The sequence below is a fragment of the Lissotriton helveticus genome, chromosome 10 (genome assembly GCF_964261635.1).
Source record: "Lissotriton helveticus chromosome 10, aLisHel1.1, whole genome shotgun sequence".
Classification (NCBI taxonomy): domain Eukaryota; kingdom Metazoa; phylum Chordata; class Amphibia; order Caudata; family Salamandridae; genus Lissotriton; species Lissotriton helveticus.
Window position 1 is genome coordinate 27,218,179 of NC_136071.1, and position 24,737 is coordinate 27,242,915.

General features: G+C 44.2%; 1 protein-coding gene across 9 annotated transcripts in view; it reads left to right on the forward strand.

The window, feature by feature from the left end:
- The window catches only part of LOC144785805 (mitochondrial carnitine/acylcarnitine carrier protein-like), a 95,428-nt gene that overhangs the window by 21,881 nt on the left and 48,810 nt on the right, over positions 1 to 24,737 (forward strand). For all 9 annotated transcript variants that reach the window (XR_013602043.1, XR_013602044.1, XR_013602045.1 and 6 more), the window contains exons 2-5: positions 585 to 677; positions 3,570 to 3,703; positions 14,535 to 14,625; positions 22,217 to 22,334. Coding sequence is in view for 3 of the 9 variants with exons in the window: in XM_078664642.1 (XP_078520768.1) it covers positions 585 to 677; positions 3,570 to 3,703; positions 14,535 to 14,625; positions 22,217 to 22,334 (436 nt within the window). In the remaining 6 variants the exon portion in view is untranslated. The remainder of the gene's footprint in view (positions 1 to 584; positions 678 to 3,569; positions 3,704 to 14,534; positions 14,626 to 22,216; positions 22,335 to 24,737) is intronic.

Consider the following 24,737-nt stretch of genomic DNA (forward strand, 5'->3'; position numbering starts at 1 on the left):
CACACATGTCCTTTGTGTGTAACATGCAACTAAGAAAAATGCACTTAAGTGCTTTTTTCTATTTTTTCGCTATTTACCATGAAGTCAGACTTCGTGGTAAATTGCGGCCAAAAATTGCGAATTCGCAATTTAAAAATGGTTAATGAATTGCATTTAAGGAATCTCTAATAGAGATTCCTTAAATGCAATTCCTCGCAAATATGCGATTTCGCAAATAGCGATTTTTGCATTTGGGATGATGAATCCCAAATGCAAAAATTGCGCTGGCAAAGGGCCAGATTCTGAAAATCTGGCCCTTTGCGAGCTGATTTTTCGTTCATGAATCTAGCTGATAGACTGCGAACACCAATTCGAATAGTTGAAGAGGTAAGTTTTCCAGCCTTCCCACATTCCACATCACCAAGACCCCCTTAGCATTCCACTGCCTGTCGAAAACACCGCATGTCGGTTATCAGGCGCAGGCTTTTGGTGCAACAGCGTTGCCAATTGGCGAGTAAGATTATTGCTTTGACTTGCTCCTGACTATCAAACTCATTTACACACATGTCTGAGTCTTTCATGCTATTTTGTCTCTGTTCCACCAGGTGAATATGCAGACACAGGCGAGACCACTTCCGGGGCAGGCCCCACTGTACAAGAATACCCTGGACTGCTTCCACAAGATCTTAGCTCAGAAGGTAAGAGCACATGGCACCGAGATAATCTAGTGCAAGGTGAGTCCCTGAGGCTGTAAAGGTAAACTCCAGTGGGAAACAAGACTTTGTGCTGCAACAAAACCTCTGCGTCGGAAGGGCGGGAGCAAAGTCAGTCACGTATAAGGCACAGGCTTCTACAGCAGTCGAAGAATCCCTTTCATGTCAATCTGAGCCTGTAGAGCTGAGGGAGAGTCATTCACATGTCATACTGAATGAGGAAGGGCAGATAAGGGCAGCTCCGGAGGGAGGATTTTTTGAACGTCAGACAAAATCATATTTTACATTTAGGCACACATTTCCCCCTGGCAACATGGCTACTTTGTTAGGCCACTGTTGCAACTGAGTGATCCCTTGTGGAGGCATAAAGAAGATGCCAGCAATGCAGTAGCAGCCCAAGGAGGGAGTGCTGTGGGGCGGGGCGGAGGAGGGGCAGGGAGGGGGTAGTAAACTATGGCATATGGCTGAAATGAAATTCGGTTTATTTATTTAGTTGTTTGTTTACTAACCTCCGTTCAGCTGTATGCTGTAGTTTAGTGCCCCACACCCTGCTCCTCCCCCGCCCCGCCCCACCGCCCACAGCACTCTCTCCAGGAGCCGCTACTGTTTATTTGTTTACTTACCTCTGTTCGGCCGTATGCCGTAGTTTACTACTCCCCACCCTGCGCCTCTCCCGCCTCACCCCACCCCCCAGCACTCCCCCCAGGAGCCGCTACTGCCTGACCACAATACTCAACAAGAGGCCTTCACAGCGGCACAAGTACTGAATCTGAGGCCTCTGGAACTACTCTCTTTGGGCAGGGTGAAGTAGGCAGGTTTACCCTGCTGTATTCTGATCTGAGTGGAGTAGGCGCCACATTACTCTTCTCTCTCCTGGATAGGATTGGGAAGGCAGGGTTACACTACTCTCTCCTGGACGAGGCGGGCAGGCGGGATTGCACTACTTTTGTTTAGAGATGGAGGAGTTGCAGGATTACACTGCTCTCTTCCAGACTGGGTGGGTAGACAGCATTACCCTACTAAAGTATGGAGAGGCTGGAGTAGGCAGGTTACACTACTCTCTTCTAGATGGGTGGGTGGATGGGATTACACTACTCTGGTATGTACAGGACGGAGTAGACAGGGTTACACTTGATTTCTGATATGGGTGGAGTAGACCCAGGGTTACACTTCTGTCGTCTGGATAGGATGGGGACGGCAGGGTTGCACTACTCTCTAATGGATGGGGCAGCGAGGCGGGATTACACTACTCTGGTACAGAGAGGGTGAAGTAGGCAGGATTACACTCCTCTCTTCTGGATTGGGTGGGTAGACAGCATTACACAACTAAGTATGGAGGGGATGGAGTAGGCAGGTTACACTACTTTCTTTTGGACAGGGTGGGCAGGTGAGATTACATCACTCTGGTATGGACAGGGTGGAGTAGGCAGGATTGCACTACTTTCTTCTGGATGGGGTGAGTAGATGGCATTGCACTACTAAGGTTTGGCGAGGGTGGAGTAGGTTACACTAGCCAGGCTGGGTAGGTGGAATTACCTTACTCTGGTATAGACAGGGTGGAGTAGGCATGGTGACACTATTCTAAGTAGGGTGAAGTAGGGTTATAGTTCAGGCGGGGTTGTGTACCCATGTCGACTCTCACTTGGAGAGGATGGAGTTGGCAGGGGTACATTACTCTTCTGGACAGTGTGGGTAGGAAGGATTACACCTCTCTTCTGGAAGGGGTGGAGTAGGATGGATCACATCACTCGCTTGTGGACAAGGTGGCTTTGCAGACTACGAGCGGAGTAGCAAGCAAGCCTCTTCCTCACCAAGTCTCTCCCTTCTCTAAGCCTCAAACCTCTCCCTTGGCCGGTCTCTATGCCCCCTCAAGACCATGGGCCAGATTCACAGAACTAACTTAAGACAAAATCCTAAACTTACTACCATTTTGGTATTCACAGAAGGCACTTACTCATTTTGGTATTCACAGAAGGCACTTACTCATTTCGGTATTCACAGAAGTTAGGAGTCCTAACTTTAGGACTCCTAAATGCCTTCTGTGAATACCAAAAGACTTAAAGTTAGGATTTTTCTCAGTTTAGGAGTAGTAACTTTAGGACTCCTAATTTTAGGACTCCTAAACTGAGAACAATCCTAACTTTAAGACTTTCGGTATTCACAGAAGGCATTTACGAGTCCTAAAGTTAGGAGTCCAAACTTTACTACTCCTAATCTGAGAACAATCCTAACTTTAAGACTTTCGGTATTCACAGAAGGCATTTAGGAGTCCTAAAGTTAGGACTCCTAATTTTACTACTCCTAAACTGAGAACAATCCTAACTTTAAGACTTTCGGTATTCACAGAAGGCATTTAGGAGTCCTAAAGTTAGGAGTCCAAACTTTACTACTCCTAAACTGAGAACAATCCTAACTTTAAGACTTTCGGTATTCACAGAAGGCATTAAGGAGTCCTAAAGTTAGGACTCCTAATTTTACTACTCCTAACTGAGAACAATCCTAACTTTAAGACTTTCGGTATTCACAGAAGGCATTAAGGAGTCCTAAAGTTAGGACTCCTAACTTCTGTGAATACCAAAATGAGTAAGTGCCTTCTGTGAATACCAAAATGGTAGTAAGTTTAGGATTTGTCTTAAGTTAGTTCTGTGAATCAGGCCCCATGTGTTTCTTCTTCACCTTTCCTGACTCCTTAAAACTTTGTGTCTCTTTCTCACCTTGTCCCTGCATCCTCAAGGCCTCTTGTCTCTTCCTGCAGTAGGTCTCTTCCTCACCCTGTCACTCTTCTACCTTAAGGGCTCCTGTCTATTCCTCACCCTGTCTCTTTGCCTCCTCAAGGCCTAATGTTTCTTCCTCACCCTGCCGTTTTGTCTCCACTAGGGCCTCCGCGGTCTCTACAAGGGCATGGGGGCGCCGCTGGCGGGAATAAGCCCTGTCATGGGCGTCACTTTCTTTGGCTACGGCCTGGGCAAGAGGCTGCAGCTGAATGGTCCAAACGATGAGCAGCGCCTCACGTGAGTACGAAAAATAGCACCTTTCATCTCACCTTCGCAACGACGGGGGGGAGTTTGTCATTGGTGGTGGAAGATCGAGAGAATCGTGGGCCCTTTAATAAATCATGGACCTTCTCCCTCCAATTTGGTAATAAAATACAACCATGATGGAGATTTAATGGGCTCCGAGGTCACTGCACCTGCTGCACGATTGATAGCTGTGACCCTAAGTGGTGGTGAAAAGGCACAGGAAGAGGTGGGGTTTGAGGCCAGCCCAGGAAGTACGAATAGGCCTCAACTTAAATTCAAAGGCCACAGCAGATGACGGAGTCTGACTGTCATCCACTGCAGAAGACAGTCTTATCCACTGCAGAGAACACGCCAGTAATATGATATACCCTTACATTAAAAAAAAACAGAAATTCATGGCAAAAACAAAGGTTAAAGATACGTTGTAGTTAAGTATGGCAATGCGTTCTTAGCTTATGTAAAAAAAAAAGTTAAAGTAACATTATAGTTAGGTGTTGAAATGAGTTAAAAACTAAATTTTAAAACCCCCCAAAACACTGAAATTCACTATTTATACTTTACGTACATTACTATAACTTGCGCCCCCACCCCCTACAAGGAACTCAAATATTACATCACTCATGACATGTTAAAATACATCATATAGTTATATTTAACTATAACTGGTGAAATTCAGTGTTTTTTGTGTTCTTTAAACATAAGTTTTAGTATTTTTTCATTTCAACACCTAACTATAACATCACTTTAAACGTTTTATTCAGTGATTTTTATATATATATATAGATATACTCACAAACGATGCCAAGGCTGAGCACACTCCCATAGGTTGAAAATGGCAAATGTTTAATGTTGTAGAGGTAGCCACCCAACACGTTTCAGCAAACGCCTTGCTCATGGGTGGCAAGACACAGTACAACACAATATTTAAAGTGATTAGGTAGTAAACATAAAAGACGGTAAGTTTCCCGACGAGGTAAATACCGTATGTGTCAAATGGAACGCCATCTTAAGACGTAATACTAGTCAACTGTTGGACTTGGCCCTTCTGGCAGGTTCACCCCTAAACTTTTTGCTTTTAATGATGACCCAGTAGTAGTGATTTTTGGTTTCTGCGCACTTTCACTGTGTCCCAGTGGAAAGTGCGTGCGCACTCCGAGTGCATGTGGTGAGATAGGCCTGCCCTCCCATAGGAATGCATGGGGAATGTATGTGTCCCTGGTAGTTCCTGATGCGTGGGGTGTACAGGTTCGAGTCTGGTATGTGCGGACTCGTGTGATTGAATGCTGCGAAATGATGTATTCGGCATGTATGTGTCTAATGTGGAAGTGCCACTTCTAGACATGGCTGTGCGTGTGCAGTGAGAGTGCTGGCGTGTGATTGGCTGGGGCTGGCTGGAGAGCCTGGCTCCAGGAGTCATGATGGGTCTGCCCGGTGGTGAGTGTGGAGATTAGCATGCTGATGGCTGGGGAGGAGTGCACCTGGGTCCTGAATAGGGCTGGGCTTTCCCCACACAATGCTGGCTCCGCCCCCTGCGGTGCGTCTAATGACCCTAGCCCTGCCAGTGAATAGAGTGAGGGGCTGAGCACATCAAGGGTGCTCCAAAACCAGCTGTGAATGGTTTCTCCCCCACCCTGCACCTCAGACAAAGGAATTTACAGTATAAGAAGGGGCTGTGTCCCCTTACAAGTTGTTCTCTTCTTGATCCTATCTAGAGGGGGGCTGCTGCTTTGGCTGGGCACCAGGAGGACCGCCACTTGGACTGCCTCCCTGCCTGGATTCCCAGTGAGCTGGCTCTGGGCCCAGCCTTGCCCCCCCACACCCTGAGAGACTTTGTCCCGGACTTGTGGACCTTCATTGTTGTTCTAACGCCTGGGAGCGCTTGTCTGGTCACCTTAAGCGCCTGGAAGCGCGTTATCTGACTCAAGCGCCGAGAAGCGCTTTAATTGCTATAGCGCTTGGGAGCGCTGTATTCACCCCTCCAAGCGCCTGGAAGCGCTTTTATTGTCCACAAGCGCTGAAGAGCGCTCTATTTTTGTCGATAGCGCTAAGGAGCGCCTTCACCCCCTTTGCCGGTGCCCATCCGGTATTTCTAAACCCCGTGGCTTCGAAAGAATTGCCGCCGCCTGGCCGGAAGTCAGGCAGGCCGGGGGCGGGACATCGGGACAACCGGAAGCGGACGGGAGCCCACCCCGCGCTCTGGAGAGAGGAGAAGGGGAAAGAAGTGTGCTGGTTCCCCCGCGGGGCTCTCCCAAGGAAGAGAGCCCCGCCCGCCGCCGTGAGCAGTACCCGGCCCCCAGGAGCGGGACCAGGTGAACAGGAGGGCGCTGCCCTCGCCGGGGAGCCAGCGCAACGTCGGAGCCTCCGCCCTCAAACCCGGTGAGTGTGGACTGGCAGGGGGGAGAGCTCCAGGCAGGCCTGTAGCGCATGAGAGGCCGCTTTGTTTTCAGAGCCACGAGGCTCCTCCAGCACCCTGGGGCATTGTAGTTGTAGAGCCCTGAGAGGGCTCCGGGAGCCATTGTGAGTTAGAGTCCCCCGTGAGGGACTCCAACAACCGGCCGCATTGATTTGGAGCCCCGAGGCTCAAGGCGGCATTTATGGTCATTTTTAGCCCACGAAGGGCTCCGGGGCCATATTTTGTTTGTTGAGCCACGAGAGGCTCAAGCTGCCCCAGTTGTTCACGGGTCCCCCATGAGGGACCTCATTGCTCCCACATTGCTCCATAGTTTACCAAGAGCCACGAAGGCTCTGGGGGGGGCAATCAGTTTGTTGTAGGGTCCAGAGGGGCTCAGGGGACAGTCAGTGGCGCAGAGCCTGCGAGGCTCCAACGTGTTGGCCCCCATCCTTGCTCTCCAGCTGCCCAGCACTTCGTGGGCAGCTGCCACGTTTAGGTTCCCCTGACATTGGGACACAGGGCGTCCTAGCCCCAACAAGGCCAGTTGGCCTAGAGACAGTCACGGGTGGTGACTAATGTCATTTTTGCGCTATTGTGTTTTCCTGCACCTCTGAATGTGTTTTAATGTGTCATGTGCCATGTTCTTACACCGCTGAATGTATGTTATGCAACATGTGTAATGTGCTTATACCCCTACAGGTATTGTGATACTTAGGTGGTTGTTCTTGCTAGTACAGGTGGTGCTAGTGAGGTCCTGGTTCCCTGCGTAATATTCTCCTAAGGTGGTTAGGGTTGCGTAGGTGGTACTTACCTGGTTACCAGTAGTTACTGGTTGTGTGCTAAAGTGATTTATATTCTATGTTCTAAGTGCTATTTCTAACAGTATTTCAAGTTCTAAAAGTGCTGATTCCTGACAGTGGTCCAGGTGGCCCTGTCTTGTACATATCCCCTGTAAATTCGGCCCGTGCCTGTTGGCACATTGTAAAGTGTGTGTTTTTATCTAATGTGTTTTAGTGTAATACAAAGGCTATTTTATATATACCCTTGAGTGGAGTTTCCTTTGTGGTGGGCCTTGGGTGTTGTTGCTGGGGTGCGCGCGCAAACACTTAACCTACATAGCCTCCAAGTTTAGCCTTGCTGCTCGCGCCACGTTACCTAGAGGGTGAGCAGGGGTTATCTTGGCGTGTAACTCCCTTGCCCTGACATGGGTGTGGTGGTCTCTGACTGACTTTGGCGCAAGCCCTGGCCAGCCAGGGATCCCATTTCTAACATCAACTATAAACAGAATCAAGGAAATGTGTGGGCAAGCTTAACAATTTGTATTGCAACTCTAGTCATCAAAACAAAATCAATATCATGTGCGAGTAGACAATTTGTTTTACAACTCTAGTCATCATAAATATTTTACATATTACATTGTATGCTTATTAGTAAAATAAGTACCTTATGTTAATCCAATCCTACAGGGCCGGCTTTGGTGCTGGTGGCGCCCGGTGCGACAATCACTTTTGGCACCCCCACACCCATGACTGCCCCCTTGGATTCTCTCACTCTCTTACTACCACCGCACAAAAGTGCCCCTCATCTCTCAAATCATAAGATATCGCTAAACACAGCACACCCCCCCAGGGCCCCCAGGGAGGTCAGCGCCCCCTCCACAGTTCAGCACCCAGTGCATCCGCACCGGTCGCACTGCCTAAAGCCGGCCCTGCAATTCTATGTCAAATAGCCCACTGTTCAAACTATCAAGAATATAAGCACATTACTTTTCACCATTCATGGCAAACACTACTCCCTCTTAGCACAATGATTAATCAATTCAATAAAACTTTATTCGGTTTAAACAAACGTAAACCATAAAAGTTACACAAACACATACAATAAAAAGTGACAGTGCATTATATAAAAACAGTCAAGGGGCGAATAAGATTAAGTAAGGAAGGAACCAGAGGAACACTCATCACTGGTCCATGTACTATCTACATTTGATGGTTGCTTTTAGAAAACCCACAATAAAAGGTAAACAATCCTCTTTCAAAAGTTGAAGATAGACTAATGCCGGGCGAACCTGCCTAAAATTCAGTTTTTTTAAAAGAGGAACCAGATGGCGTTTACGATAAAATTCATACAATTTGCAGAAAAACATCAAATGCAGCAAATCCTGCGGAGACTCTCTGTCGCAGCCGCAGGGAGCTGCCACTTTATTAATAATAAAACATTTGGGTCTGGCAAGCAAGAGATGAAAAAGATTCAGCCGAAACCTGGTTACGAGGAATTTTTCGTGCGTAGACAACGACCCCAAGAGATACGGCTCTACTCGTGGGGTTGTTTTGAGCATTATGTACATATGCACGCTTGATTTCCGTACCTCCCTTGCCTCTCTATCCAGGTTCCTACCTGCCAGAAAGGCGGTTTTAATTTCCTCCACATCACTCTTATTAATACATTTAGGATTGGAGAATATGTCTCCCCGCCCTAACCTGCCAAAATTTTCCTTGATATACCTCAGCCATAAAATACGGGATGAGTTATCAAGTGTCATACAATCTTTTATGATCATGTGGGTCAGGGGGAGGTCTGGGTGATTAATCATAGTGGACGAAAAACCATCAAACAGAATACACAGGGGAGCGTTAGAACACATTCAATGTGTATGTGGTCATAGTCTATGCGATAAAATCCTACAGAGTACTTTAGTCTTTTACATGAATTCAGTAATATAATTATTTAATAAACACATCATGGACTACTTCAAAGGTCCTAGCATTCCCATAACAATCAAGCCCCAGTGGGCTTCTCCTCGCAAAATACTAAATAAAAAGTGAAACCATATTAATCTATTACAAAGATTGAAGTGTTGACAAGAGAGCCATCCTATCTTAATGAAATCCAATCACCCATCCGTTAAAAAATGCTCAATTAAAAGATTATTATAAGTCGTAAAAGCAGCAGCTAAATGCATATTCAATATTTCATTGTTGAATAGTATCAATATCCCATCCTTATCCAAGGTTAACTTAATGAAGACCAACTTCCCAAGAGATATCACACAGAACATATCAACAGCCAAAATAAGCCACATGCTTACAACTTCCAACAGGGTGCAAACTTCAGTGTCCCATATGGACATTCAATTTGTCATCCTGATTTAACCCTTAGGGTATCTTAGGGCCCAATTCACAGAACTAACTTAAGACAAAATCCTAAATTTACTACCATTTTGGTATTTACAGAAGGCACTTACTCATTTTGGTATTCACAGAAGGCACTTACTCATTTCGGTATTCACAGAAGTTAGGACTCCTAAACACCTTCTGTGAAAACCAAAAGTCTTAAAGTTAGGATTTTTCTCAGTTTAGGAGTACTATAGTTAGGAATCCTAACTTTACTACTCCTAAATGGAGAAAAATCCTAACTTTAAGTCTGAAAGTTAGGATTTTTCTCAGTTCAGGAGAAATAAAGTTAGGAGTTCTAAGTTACTACTACGTGCGAGCGTTCGGACCGTTATGACGAGCTCAGCTCGTCATGAGCATACGAGCTCTGTGGCTTATGAGGAGCTGAGCTCTTCATGAGCATTCAACGGGTTAATTATTACATAATATTAAATTTGTAATTAATTTGAATTAATGTTTTATTGTTATTGATATTTAATTTATTTGTATTAATATATTAAATCATTACTTTCCTTACTGTTAAACTTTCTGGAGTGGGAATAGTAATTTTTACCCCTACGCTATCCAACGCTTTCCCTACTGTTGCCCTCCCTAGAGTGGGAATATTAATTTTTACCCCTACGCTATCCTGCGCTTTCCCTACTGTTGCACTCACTGGAGTGGGAATAGTAATTTTTACCCCTACGCTATCCGATGCTTTCCCTACTGTTGCACTCACTAGAGTGGTAATAGTAAATTTTACCCCCCCGCTATCCTACTGTAAAAATATTGTATATTTTTTATTAATATTACGGTAATACATATATATGTATTAAAAAATAAAATTGTATGTTTATTTTTTTAACTTAAATTAATTATTTATTAATTTTAAAGTTATTTGAGTATTTTGAAGTATGTTTTAGTTAATTATGTTTATTATTTCATTAATTTTAAATTACTTTTAAGACATTTAAAAAAAATCGATATTTTGACTAACTATATTTTTTACAACAATATTTTGAATTTTATATTTTTGTACTTACCTGTTTGTAGAGAGGAATTCGATATTTTTGCATTCTATATTTTGTCAACTATATTTTGGTAAGTCTATATTTTGGTATTCTATATTACGTCAGTGATCCCAGCTGCATTTGAAGTTTGAAATGTAAATGACTCCGAAGCTTCCTGTGTTTCATAGAAACGCTTTAGTGAACCACCCTTCCCCTTCCAATGCTCGCCTCTTCCTTCCTCCAGCATGTTAGTTGTTTTCCTTTCCAAAAAATCCTGTAGGGCCCGATTCACAGAACTAACTTAAGACAAAATCCTAAACTTACTACTATTTTGGTATTCACAGAAGGCACTTACTCATTTTGGTATTCACAGAAGGCACTTACTCATTTTGGTATTCACAGAAGTTAGGAGTCCTAACTTTAGGACTCCTAAATGCCTTCTGTGAATTCCGAAAGTCTTAAAGTTATGATTTTTCTCAGTTTAGGAGTCCTAAAGTTCGGAGTTCTAACTTTACGACTCCTAAACTGACAAAAATCCTAACTTTAAGACTTTCGGTATTCACAGAAGGCATTTAGGATGGTTCACCACAGAACTTCAAGAAGCCAGACGCTCCTGCAGACACCTAGAGAAGACCTGGCGAAATCAGAACACCTCTGAAGCACGGAACAACCACAGTAGCGCCCTGAAGGAATACCACCAGTGCATAAGAGACACCAAACGGACCTTCATAAGAGACAAAGTCCAAACCGACACGACCAAGCCAAGGAACTGTTCAACGTCATACAGCAGTTTGCAAAACCCACCAGCGAAGCCATGGACGTCACACCCTCCCAGGAATTCTGCGACAAGCCCAGCTCCTATTTCAATCTGAAGATCAAGGTACTCTACGACAACTTCAGTGAACCAGCGTCGGACACCACCCTCCTAACCACCACCACCACCGATAAGCCGACCATCACCACCTGGGAACCCACTACCATCGAACTCATCACCGTGACCATGAAGAAAACCCATTAAGGATCCCCAACGAGCCCATGCCCACCGCACATATTCCACAGGGCCGCCACCGCCATTGCACCCGAACTAGGGCGGACCATCAACACCTCCCTCAGATCCGGCATCTGCCCAGACGATTAGAAACGGGCGGAAGTGAAACCCCTCAAGAAACCAACGGCTGAGCCAACGGACCTGAAAAACTACTGTCCCATCTCGCTCCTCTCTTTTGCATCCAAAGTCACTGAGAGACTCGTAAACACCCAGCTGACCGCTTTCATCGAAGAAACTCCATCCTAGATGCTTCCCAGTCTGTATTCCGCAGCAACCACAACACCGAGACTGCCCTCCTCGCCGCCACGGATGACATCCGCATACTACTCGACCAGGGACACACTGCGGCTCTCATCCTTCTAGACCTCTCCGCAGCCTTCGACACTGTCTCACATCGCACGCTCGCAGCCAGCCTTCACGACGTGGGGATACAAGGAGCCACCCTCGACTGGATCCAATCCTTTCTCTCATGCAGAACCCAGAGGATTCGACTCCCTCCCTTCCTCTCCGAACCCACGGAAATCAACTGCAGAGTACCCCAGGGATCTTCACTCAGCCCCACACTCTTCAACATCTACATGACCCCCATCGCCGCCATCCACAGACAGCATGGGCTCAGCATCGTATCCTACGCCGACGACACCCAGCTCATCCTCTCACTCATGAAGAATCCCGAAGACACCAGACACTCCTTCCAAGAAGGAATGCAGAACATGGAATCTTGAATGAAAGACAGCTGTTTGACGCTCAACTCAGAGAAGACCGAGGTCCTCATCCTTGGACCCTGCACCTCTGCTTGGAACAACACCTGGTGGTCCTCTGCCCTCGGGAACCCATCCACCCCAACAGACCACGCACGCAACCTCGGCATCATCCTTGACTTCTCCCTCTCCATGAACCGCCAGATCAACGCCCTCGCTTCCACTAGTTTTAACTGCCTCTGCATCCTCCGTAAGACCTTCAAATAGATACGCCCGACTGCAGAAGGATGTATGTCAGTGCATCGCGATCATTTTGATCACGGTACTTTACAATGCGGTTTTCACAACGCAAGTCGTTACAACGAACTGCGTTGGAGGGCGCTGGATTGTAAATTAATTTAATTTTCTATTCCAACTCCAGCCCACGTAACAGTAGGGAAGGTGTTGGAATAGAAAATCAAACTATTCCTTAAGCAAGAGCGCCATCCAGCGCAAGTCGTAGTAATGACTTGCCTTGTAATGGCTGGGTCGTAAAGGTCGTGCGGTGTAAACACCACGTTGTAAAGAGGATGTGTCCCCTGCAGAAGGACTGTCACCCACGCACTCATAACAAGCAGACTAGACTACGGCAACGCCCTCTATTCAGGAATCAACAGAACTCTCCTACACAAACTTCAAACCATACAGAACGCCGCAGCCAGGCTCGACCTCGGGACACCACGTCACAAACACATGACCCAATACCTACAAGCCCTCCACTGGCTCCCCGTCAAGAAGAGGGTCACCTTCAAACTCCTCACCCATGCCTACAAATCCCTCTACATCATTGAACCCAAGTACCTCAATGAGATTGTATCCTTCCACGTATCCAAGAGGAACCTCTGCTCCGCCGACCTCACCCTGGCAGAGGTCCCCCGCATCCGCAGAAACAGAACTGGTGGGAGAGCCGTCTCCTACATCGCAGCCAAGGCCTGGAACAAGCTCCCTTGAACATCAGACGCTCCCCGACCATGCACCCATTCAGGAAGGACCTCAAGACCTGGCGCTTCGACTGACCTGGAGCTGCTCCCCCTTCCACCCCCCAGCGCCTTGAGACCCTCACGGGTGAGTAGCGTGCTTCTCATTCTAGAGGTAGAAGAAGTGCCTTGTGGGAGTTCATGTAGAAAAGGTGGAATTTAAGGTGTAGCTGCGAGAGGAATTGCCACTGTGGCCCTGATGCTGGCTTGGGGCAATTCTACAGTGAGCCCTCACGTTAGAGCAAGGCCAAGAGGAAGCGGTGGCCCAGGATGCCACACGCAGTGGGCCCTCACGATAGAGCAAGTCCAAGAGGTAACGCTGGCCCAGGATGCAACACATGCCTGCATACACGCAACATCTATAGTCAAACTCCTCAGCAACAACCAAGCTTATGTGCAGCGACACTCGTGGCAATGTCCACCCACCACCTCATCTAACACCACAGAGCTCAACTACAAACAACACGGTTTTTGCCATGAACACTGAAGGGCGCCCAAGACCCCAAGGCAAATTACAACGCTTCACTCCTTCACCTGTGTATGAAGTTCTGTATAAATAAGCCAACTAGACCACCCACGAAAGTGTGTTAGGCCTTGCAAGGGGTATGGAACGCACTCTACAAACACTAATAGAATACAATGCCAAATTTAATGAGTCAGAGTTTAGTGAACTTTGTAGGAAGAAATGCCAAGTCGGTGTTGCTGGGAATTAAACTTGATACAGGCTGCTACATCATACCTTAGCAGCAGAACTTAACTCTTTCTGGGAAATGCCTAAGTATGCAACGCATACACATAAACCAGTTCCTTAGGAGTTGAAATGAGAAAGCCCTGACGCCGCGACTGAAGCGGAGCAGATCATCGCAGGAAGTTAAGAGCTTCTCTCCTTGTTCACCACACGCTTCAGACCATAGTGGTGGCAGCTTATAAGGTGAAGAGGGGGAGCAGCGTTTACAACGCAACTTTTACCACGCACTACCTTTACCACGCAACTTTTACAACGCAAGTCGTTACAACGACTTGCGCTGGGGTGCGCTCTAGAATAGGGAATAGTTTAATTTACTATCGAAAACCTTCCCTACTATCCACGGGGACTGGAGTTGGAATAGTATATTAAACTATTCACTATCCAGCGCCCCCCAACGCAAGTCGCGTTGTAAAAGTTGCGTGGTGAAGGCATGCGTTGTAAAAGCATGTGTAGTAATGACATACATCCGGTGAAGAGTAGCCCATCTGCTCATTCACCTCACAATGTGGAGCTGAGAAGGTCTCGGCCTTGTCCACTCTGGGGGTGTCCCACCTGTGCCGTGCTCTGTCTCTATATGTCCCGGTCCCCTATAACCTCTCTGGAGCCAGGTGGTGCCCAGGGATGTCTTTCCACACGCCACTGATATATGGTATCTGATGGCAGCATTTGCAATAGCATCTTGTATGTTGTCCTGGGGTTGTGTTGGTGCTTCAAATGCATGTGCAACAAGGTGATGTTCTTGTTTTGTGTGTCAGGCCCTCACAGGTGTTTGCGGCTGGGATGCTGGCTGGAGTCTGCAGCACAACCATTGTGGCTCCTGTGGAGAGAGTCAAGTGCCTGTTACAGGTGAGAAACTGTCTGCTAGGCTCTCCTTTTCACACACAGGAACACACAATTAAAAACAAGCATGTGAATACATGCACTCACACATCACACACATAAGGCGCACATACAAACACATGTGAGAGCTCAAACACAAGTATGAACACACATGCAAACATGAACACAAACCACTCAAATACAAACACATGTGAAAACACGTATATACACACACACATATACTCATGCGAGATATACATTCACACGAGTCAACACACACATACCAGTTTTTACATACACTGCACACATAGGGACAGTAGGGTCTCCAGAGTAGGCCAGATGGGGCCTTTACACATCTGTATTGCTCCTTGCACTCCACCTGTGCCCCAATACCTCAACTCTTCAACGCTGCAGGAGGGGACACAGAAAAAACACACACACCGCAGCTTGCCACACACATTAAATCTGACTTTGAATTAAAGTGTGCATATATCTACTTCTAAACATATATGTGTGTGTTGTGTAAATATATATATATATATATATATATATATATATATATATGTATATATATATATATATATATATATATCAGCTCGTACTCCTTTCGTCAAAAAAGAAGGTGCCGCACTCACGGGTGAATCATTAAAGGTTCGATCATGTTTCAAATTTAACAATCTGCAGTAATCTGAATGTGATACCACACATGTATTATGATAAAGCACTGACATATAATGTATATAATGGTTTTAATTATCGCTACAATTTTGATGAGAAACCAGTGCAATTTTAAAATGTCAGTACTATGAATTGATGAAGTTAAAACACTTGATAATAATAATTGATGTTTAAAACTGCACATTGTTAAATTTGAAACATGATAAAATTTCTAAACATTGATTAATGGCTCCTACAATTCACTAGGAACGAAGTGATGACTACTTTCTATATCTATGAAATTGGCGTAATTGCGCATGTGCGATTGTAAAATAAAATGGCAGAGCCAAATCAACAAATCGTGTAGCGGCCGAGAAAGGCGCGAGCCGAAACGCGTCCCGCTTTTTGTTTATATAAACTTTTAATGATTCACCCGTGAGTGCAGCACCTTCTTTTTTGACGAAAGGAGTACAAGCTGATATTGATTCGTGGACCCGACTCCACGTAGAGCCGCACCCATTCCCGAGTGCTGCAGGCGCATCAACGGTGGACTGGAGCTTCGATTAAAGCGCTGTAGCACCACCGCGGTTGTCCAGGATAAACGGAAAAAGACTACATCACGAATCCGGAAATGGGTGAGTCTCAAACTCTATTATCCCGTTTTCCGGTGGGCATCACGCCAATTTATTGTGAAGTTTAGCGGTTTAGCGGTTGGAACGAGGGTGTGAAGTTAAACAAAAGGATTAACATTGAAGATGTTTTCTGACGAGGCCCGCCAAGAGGCTGCAGTAGACATATTTAAAAGAGACAAAACTGGGCAGAATGGCGCTACAAGCAAGGCAACTGGCACGCAGGGTGGATTGAGGGTGCAGTTTGGAAAATTAGAAAGACTATTCGAACGCGAAATAAGAAAGTGGTGGGAGGCGACATCACTCCAGAATTATATTGAAGTTAACCCCATTCCAAGCGGTTTGGGCATATATACCGTTCCCGCCTATGAAAACCCAGACTCCAAGCTATTGGATGAATGGTCTGCCTACACTACAGAATCATCTGTAGGCATGCTCAAGTGTCTGAAAGAAATAGAGGAATTGGAAATGATAATTTCAACTGACAAAGATGATAAAAGCAGAGAAGAATTACGGGAGAGTATGAAAAAACGCCTATTAGTATATGAAGATAAAATCAAACAAACAAAATATAACAAATGTTACCGTGACGCCCAAGATTACGAGCAAGGACGAGTGCTGACATTCGCCCGAAAATATGATGCGCCCAGAAGAGCCCTGAGATCTAATCTTGCACGCAAAACGATTGAACAGAAGGAAACCTCTTAATCAGACATAACAACTGATGCTGAACAGTCGAGAGAAGAAGGTGCTGAGCAAAATCCTTTGCCTTCCCCTTTTCACGAGGAATTTCAATTGATGCGACAAACGTGGCAAAGGGGAGGACGAGGCAAACCCCCAGAACGGAGAAACCAGCAAAGAAAAGAAAAACAAGGCGAGGAGGCTTCAACCAGTGGGAACGTAGCCTCGCAAAAAAGGAGCAAGAGGAATGCCCAGAAATCGATGAGAAGGAGGATTTAACAATAGTTAACTTAACACTGAGGAGACGATCTAAAATTGAAGAAGAAACATTGAAGAAAGGACTGACGTTCTGTCCCACATAGAAGTTTGAGTATATCACGGATTGATCTCTTCCTGTTCACCAGGAAATTAAAACTTTATACATTTTTCAAACTGCGAAGACATCTGTATTCAACACAGAATGAGCATCCAAGTGAGACCACACGAGCTACAACTGATGAATTAACAAGGAAAGATTTAGATCTAAGGATATTAACCGAGGAAGAAACTATCTCAGAATCACAAGAGATAGAAAATATTCAAAGTTTTGGGATTGAGCAAAAACATGCGAAATCAGGCTTAAAGGCTAAATCTACATTTGTCCCTAATATACCATTTGATACCATTGATGCCTTTGAAGAAGCAGTTAAATTGGAATTACAACAAATAAGAATGAAGAAAACAAAATGGACAAGAGGGAATCAATTGAGACCGAATCTCACACATGAACAGAAGAAGGCGATTATAGGAATACAACAAGATACATCCATCGTGTGTAAACCATCAGATAAGGGGGGAAAAATTGTTTTATTAACCAGAGATTATTATGTTACGTAAGCACTCAGCCAGCTATCATATGAAATAAGCTACACAAGAATTACTAGAGAAAGATACAACGAAAGTATCACTGACCATCAAGAACGGATCAACAAATGGTCTGGTCGTGGCATGCTTGACCAGGAAGAGATACTATTTTTAAGATGTCCATATCCTACTATACCAACTTTTTATCATCTGCCTAAAATACATAAGCATGCAAGCAGACCACCATCATTTCGTCTATTGGGAGTCTGACAGAACATATGTCCAAATTTATCGATGTTTTTCTGGCCCCCTTGTGAGAACTCTATCATCGTACGTCCGAGATACGACTGGCTTCATCAGGATAATCTCCCATATTAACTGGGAACCGGACATGTTGATGATAGGGATGGACATCACAAGCTTGTACACTAGTATAGATCATGTGCAAGGGATTCGAGTGGTTGAATATTTTTTGAAAGGCAGATCACTGAAATTGGCAGAACACAGCCAAATGCTTCTTGAGTTTTTAAGGTTCTGTCTTTAAAATAACATTTTTCTTTTTCAGCAACAGTTGTATTTACAACTGAAGGGAACGGCCATGGGAACATGCTTCGCCCCCAGCTACGCAAATGTATTTGTGGGCTGGTGGGAGAAGCAGGTAGCCTGGGCAGACATTCACCAAGAATGGGTGTCTTGCATAGTGGGATGGCACCGCTATATAGATGATCTATTTATCTTGTGGAAGGGACCGAAAGCTGAACCAGAAAAATACATTGCAGCCCTAAATAGAAACAAGGTAAATCTGCACTTCAGTGGAGAGATAAGTGCAACAGAAGCAAATTTTGTAGATCTAAAAGTGTTCATTGCAGACAATACAATTTGCTCTTCCCTTTTCCGCAGGCCAACGACTGGCAATTCAATCTTAGAAGCCAGTAGCAGTCATCCGGCTCCCCTGATAAAAAGTATACCCTATGGGGAATTTTTAAGACTGAAAAGAAACTGTACAAGGCAGTCAGATTTCAAAAAGGCATCTAAGGATGCCTCAGAAAGATTTAAAAGATGAGGCTACTCTGAAAACTTTGACACTCACTGTTTTGGAGGAGGGGGAAGGCGAGCAGGCCCCCATTGTAGCCGCCACCGCCAGGAGTCAACTTGGGCAGTCGACAGCGCCGCCGCCCCGGGACTACATCTCCCGGCAGCCTTAGCGGCGGCGCTGCTTCATGACACCACCACGGAAGCGCCAGGAGGCGCCTAAAAGCAGCGCTCTGCTCCGCTCCGCGGGACGCCGGGCTAAGCCCGGGCAAAGGGCTTAGCCCTCTGTGGCCCGAGGAGGACCCGAGGAGGACGGGACGGGCCACCCCACTTGGCCTCATCGAAGGAGGAGGTACAGAGACTCTAATTCTTTCTATCTTTTCCACTTTTGAATTGCTTATTATCGTTTCCGGATTTCTGCTGTCCAATAATTATGTCCATCTGGGAGGAGTTGAATGCCCTGTGTGGCACAAATTATTTACCGGAGGTATCAACCCCCCCTATAGCGGGCAGAGACACTGACCAAATAAACTGCACTCCCCAGGATGTACCTTTATCCCCCGAAAAAAATCCTCCCTCAGGCTAACATACTGTCCCAGGGCTCAACCAGTAAAAGGAACCGTGATGAGGCTAATAACGATCAAATGTGCTGTAGCCCCTCATTATCCCCCCAACCCAACTTTATTAATGACGGATAAGGCTGAGACTAGAACAAATGACTCTGTGTCGCCCCTCCAATTGACCCTACTGGCTCAAATCGAGCGATTGTTAAACTCTGCATTATTACCCCTGGTCACCAAAATCAACGATCTGGGGGACAGGTTGTCCAGTATTGAAAAAACAGTAAAAAGGATTTATCCATTACCTGAAAATACTGCTATACCTACATGTCCTACTTTCTCTACCAACCTCGAAAAGGCTAAGTCCGTTGTAAGCAGGAAAGTTCAAACTCTTGATTCCCCTCTTACCACACCCTCTCCAAGTGGCCGTAATGTTACTTCTAATCCTGTATATGTCCCTCACACAGCTCCTAGAATTATTCAAGAAAGAAGGCATCAAATTAATCTACCCCCTGAAGCCGCCCCATACGTGACTGTTCTCTCTGGGGTCCCTGCACTTAAACAGGGTAAACTTGAAACACACCAGGACCTGCTGAACAAAGCCATCTTTTGGCTCCAAAACAACAGACCGTTACCACCTACTCTAGATGGCGGAATTTTGAGCGTCTGGAGGGTGGGGTGGCTAGGTATGTTGCCTAAAGATATTCCGGGGGACTTTATATTAATTAAATTCAAACACAGGAACATTGTCCCCTACTTACGATCTTCCCAGCCCAAAATTGGAGATGGTCCCATCTGTATCTGGGACTTGTATGATTTTTATCCTAGCCCCCAACCACTGAATTATAATACTTGGTGAAAGGGGAATGAGTGCACTTTGTGTTATTACTTTGATTAGTTGACTCGTTTTTAGTTTGTTTTAAATAGTTGGTTTTCTTTTAACTTTGTAATGAATTGTCGAGGTATTTATGTATGTATGTATTTCTTTCTGTTGCTTTTATGGTTTTAAACTTAAAAACCGAATAAAGCTTATTAGAAAATACTAAAATCAACTCTCACAAGGATTGAAAAAATTCCCAGAAAACTTCTTTTGAAAGATAAGAAACATGATCAAGTAAACCCTGAGACACCGGAGTTTAGACTAATTATAACTTATACCAGTGAGGTTCATAATATCTCTAAAACTGTCAAACAAAACTGGCACATTCTCCAAACTGATCCAGTCATAGGAAGAGATCTATTGAATCATCCTAAGATCATATATAGGAGAAGTAGGTCATTAAAAGACAGTTTAACAGAATGTCACTTGGACCAAATGAGAAAGAATCCACGGATAAGTGAACTGACTGGATTCTTCCCATGCACTAAATGTAAGGCATGTAGACATAGCAGCAAAAAAACTTACATATTAAATTCCAGGAACAGATACACAGAGAAAGGTAAACAAATTTCTCACATGTAACACTTCATTCTCTGTGTATGTTCTACTATGTTCTTGCAATTTAATGTACTTAGGGAGTACAATTCACCCCACCAAAAAATGAATTCTTGAACATGCCAGGGCTATTGAAAAGAAAAATCAAATGAATAGAATAGAGAGCTCCGCTTACGGAGACTAGAATCAAGATATATAGTTGATCTCCAGAGCTGGCCGTTCACGTAGGATAATATAATCATGTAATGCTAATCAATATGTCCATTGGGCAAGAAAAGGATTACTTTAATTAGTTGAAATAATGTCTCTTTCCACCATTTTTTAATTTTAGAGCATGAATCATGAAATGCTTAAGCTCATCTAGAGCTTAATCACCAGCAGTAAATTGAATGTGATGTCATAATAGTAATGTGATAATTACTAATGGATGAAGTTATATACACTTGATGACAGTAATCAGTGTGTAAAACTATATAATGTTTAATTCGAAACATTTACAAATGGCGTTACACTTACTGCTGATCTAAGTGTGAAGTCTACTTTTTATGTTTGTGACGTCTTCATTAGACATGAGCAATCGTAAATAATATGACAGAGTTAAATGCTCGTCCAGAGCTTAATCATTTGCATTAATATGAATATGATACCACACATGTATTATGATAAAGCACTGACATATAATGTATATACAGGTAGATTCATGAAAGAAAAATCGTCTCGCAAAGGGACAGATTCTGAGAATCTGGCCCTTTGCGAGTGCCATTTTTGCATTTGGGATTCATCATCCCAAATGCAAAAATCGCTAATTACGAAATCGCATATTTGTGAGGAATTGCATTTAAGGAATCTCTATTTGAGATTCCTTAAATGCAATTCATTAACCATTTTCTATTAGCGAATTCGCTATTTCTGGCCGCTATTTACCACGAATTGTAACTTCGTGGTAAATAGCGAAAACTCAGAAAAATGCACTTTAGTGCATTTTTCTGAGTGGTATGTTACACACACACATGTCCTTTGGACATGTGTGTGCGCAACATCTGGCTACATTTGGTTTTCAGGGGTGCTACAGGGTGTCCTTTGGACACCCCTGGCACCCTTGAAATCGCATCCTTATTTGCGATTAGCAAATTGCTAATCGCAAATAAGGAATAACTCCCCATTCATTCCTATGGGCCTTTATTCCTTATTTGCGATTAGCAATTAATCGCAAATAAGGAATAACTCCCCATTCATTCATTCCTATGGGCCTAAAGGCCTGAAGGCCCATAGGAATGAATGGGGAGTTATTCCGTATTTGCGATTAGCAATTTGCTAATCGCAAATAAGGAAGATGTAGGAATCGCAATATTTTTTACAATTCCTACATGAATCTCGTTTTGCAAGTCCTTAATAGCGATTCCTTATGACTTGATAAGACTTGATGAATCTAGCTGATAATGGTTTAATTATCGCGGCAATTTTGATGAGAAACCAGCGCGATTTAAAAATGTCCGTACTATGAATTGATGATGTTAAAACACTTGATAATATTAATTGATTCCAAATAGCTGGGTCTGAAGCATCTGGAACCTCAAGTAAGCGGCAATACGCCTTTATCTTTCCCTCCATTCCTATATACTCAGTGACTCATTAAAAAGAAAAAACAATTATTAAATGTAATGCTGTCATACACTAAAGTTGGCCAACGCTTCTTGTTCCACAACACCTTGCAGCATTTAAAATGATGTATCATCTCCCTGTTACAGCCACCATGTCTGTTTTTCCTCCTTGTGTCCCAGGTACAGGTACACAGTCCTGTGGTGAAGTATGCTGGATCTGTGGACTGCGCCCTCCAGTTGTACGCGGCGCGTGGTGTGCGTGGGCTGTACAAGGGCACTCTACTCACACTGATGCGAGGTAGGTGTTTGTTACTCAAATCAAACAAGAAACAGCAGCTCTGACACCCCTTTGACATTAACTAACATCCTCTGCAAAACCAGCAATTGTAATGCCACTAGGTCTGCCTTATAAATCAAAGTGCCCTTTTAGTTAGTGGTACATTTAGTCATTCAATAAGTAATCATTAATGCACTCTGTCACTTACCCTTGCACTCATGATTTCCTTGTTTCATCCCCTTACCCATCCACAATAAAACACACCCAAACTCAACAAACATATTCAAGATAAATTAAAAGACCAAAACAGAAAAAAAGAAAATATGCTGATGCCTAAATGTGGCGGGAAAATGCTTGAAATAAAAATATAAAATGAATCATAGGAGTGGACAGCAGTTTTTTATTTGTACACACGCATCATTGTTTTAAAGCTCTAATATTGCCATCTTGTTTAGAAGCATCCTGTTAGCCATCTTGGATCGACAAAATAATGATAAACTATATACAATACCATTACAAGATGGACACTCAATAAACATCATACTAGGGGCCAGATGTAGGTAAATCTGAAATACCGATTTCTTAATAGCAAATGTTACCGATTCGCTATTAAGAAATCAGTATTTCCTATGTAGGTAAAGATTCGGTAAAAAAAACTGAATCCTTAATATTCCTTATTACCGAATCGGTAATTGAGATTCAGTAATAAGGAATACCTACCCATTCATTTCTATGGGCTTGGAGGCCCATAGGAATGAATGTGAAGACATTCACTATTCGCTAATAGTGGGAGCACTTTCAAGGGTGCCAGGGTGTCAAAAGGATACCCTGTTGCACCCCTGAAATGTGCAAGTGTGCACATGTGGCGCACATACATGCCCTAAGGGCATGAATGTGTGCCACATGGCACTTAACAAAAAACAAAAAGTGATTTTTTGAAAGGAAATCGGTAATTACCACCAACTTGAAGTTGGTGTTAATTACCGATTTCTTAAGGCTCAAAAGCACTCTTTAATGTGCTTCCTACATTGCATTTAAGGAATCGGTATTACCGATTCCTTATTTACTGATTCCTTAAATGCAAGAGCAATAAGGAATCGGTATTTACCGATTCCTTATTTACTGATTCCTTAAATGCAAGAGCAATAAGAAATCGGTATTTACCGATTCCTTATTTACTGATTCCTTAAATGCAAGAGCAATAAGAAATCGGTATTACCGATTCCTTATTTACTGATTCCTTAAATGCAAGAGCAATAAGGAATCTATTTACTGATTCCTTAAATGCAAGAGCAATAAGAAATCGGTATTTACCGATTCCTTATTTACCGATTCCTTACCTACATTAGGAATGGCTAAATACCGGTCGGTAACGCTGAAATTTACTGAATTTCGGCGTTACCGACCGGTATTTAGCCACCTACATCTGGCCCTAGGTTGCTATAATGCTTCTAAATGAAGCAGCCGTCTTATAACAGTAACATAATAATTCACTATGGCTAATACCACCGTAAATTGGCTGCCTAGAAACACACATAGAGAATTACAGAGCTGGCAAATGAGGAAGGGGGCGACTTTCATGGTTGAGCTGTAATGAAACAGTCAAGATGACCGTGACACCTAAAGTCTTGTATATGACGCGAACGGTGCCCTTCCAGCCTCAGCTCCGACATGCATAAAAGATAAAATACAGAGACACATTGATCAGTTATATGGTAGAATGGCATTGTTGTAAGGATTATGTCTGCTAGTGTAGAGACACATTTTTCACCTTAGTTTGAAGACATGTGTTATTGAACATGTAACAAGGGATGAATTGCAATCTCATCATATGCACGTTATGTTATGTTATGTTATTTATTCTTTTGTATAGCGCAACGGTTACTCAGAAAGAGTGTCCCGGTGCTTTAGGTAAGGGGAGCTGATTCGCAATAACATAACACAGTAAAAAGAGAATACAGAACGAACAATTAAAAAAAAAAAAGAACTGCTAAGAGGCCTACTGGGTGAACAACCAGGTTTTAAGACCTCTCCTAAAGTCAAGAAGACTAGTAGCCCCCCGGAGTGGGAGCGGAAGCAAGTTCCACATCTGTGGAGCCAGCAAGCCGAAGGAACGGCCGCCCAGGCGCGCTCTCTTCACTCGTGGGACAACCGCCAGGAGCAAAGATTCTGACCTCAAAGAGCGAGCCGGATGGTAAAAGGCCAGTCTCTTTTGGAGGTACTTTGCTCCCACCGCGTGGAGAGCCTTATAGGCCAAAATCATAGCCTTAAAGGCGATCCGTTTGCGGATGGGTAGACCCGAAACGCTGGCACGTCTATTTAGACCATAAATGGCCCTGGCCGCCGCATTCTGTGCAACTTGGAGCCGCTGCAACAAGTACTCTGGTAGGCCCAGGTAAAGAATGTTGGCATAATCTAACCTGG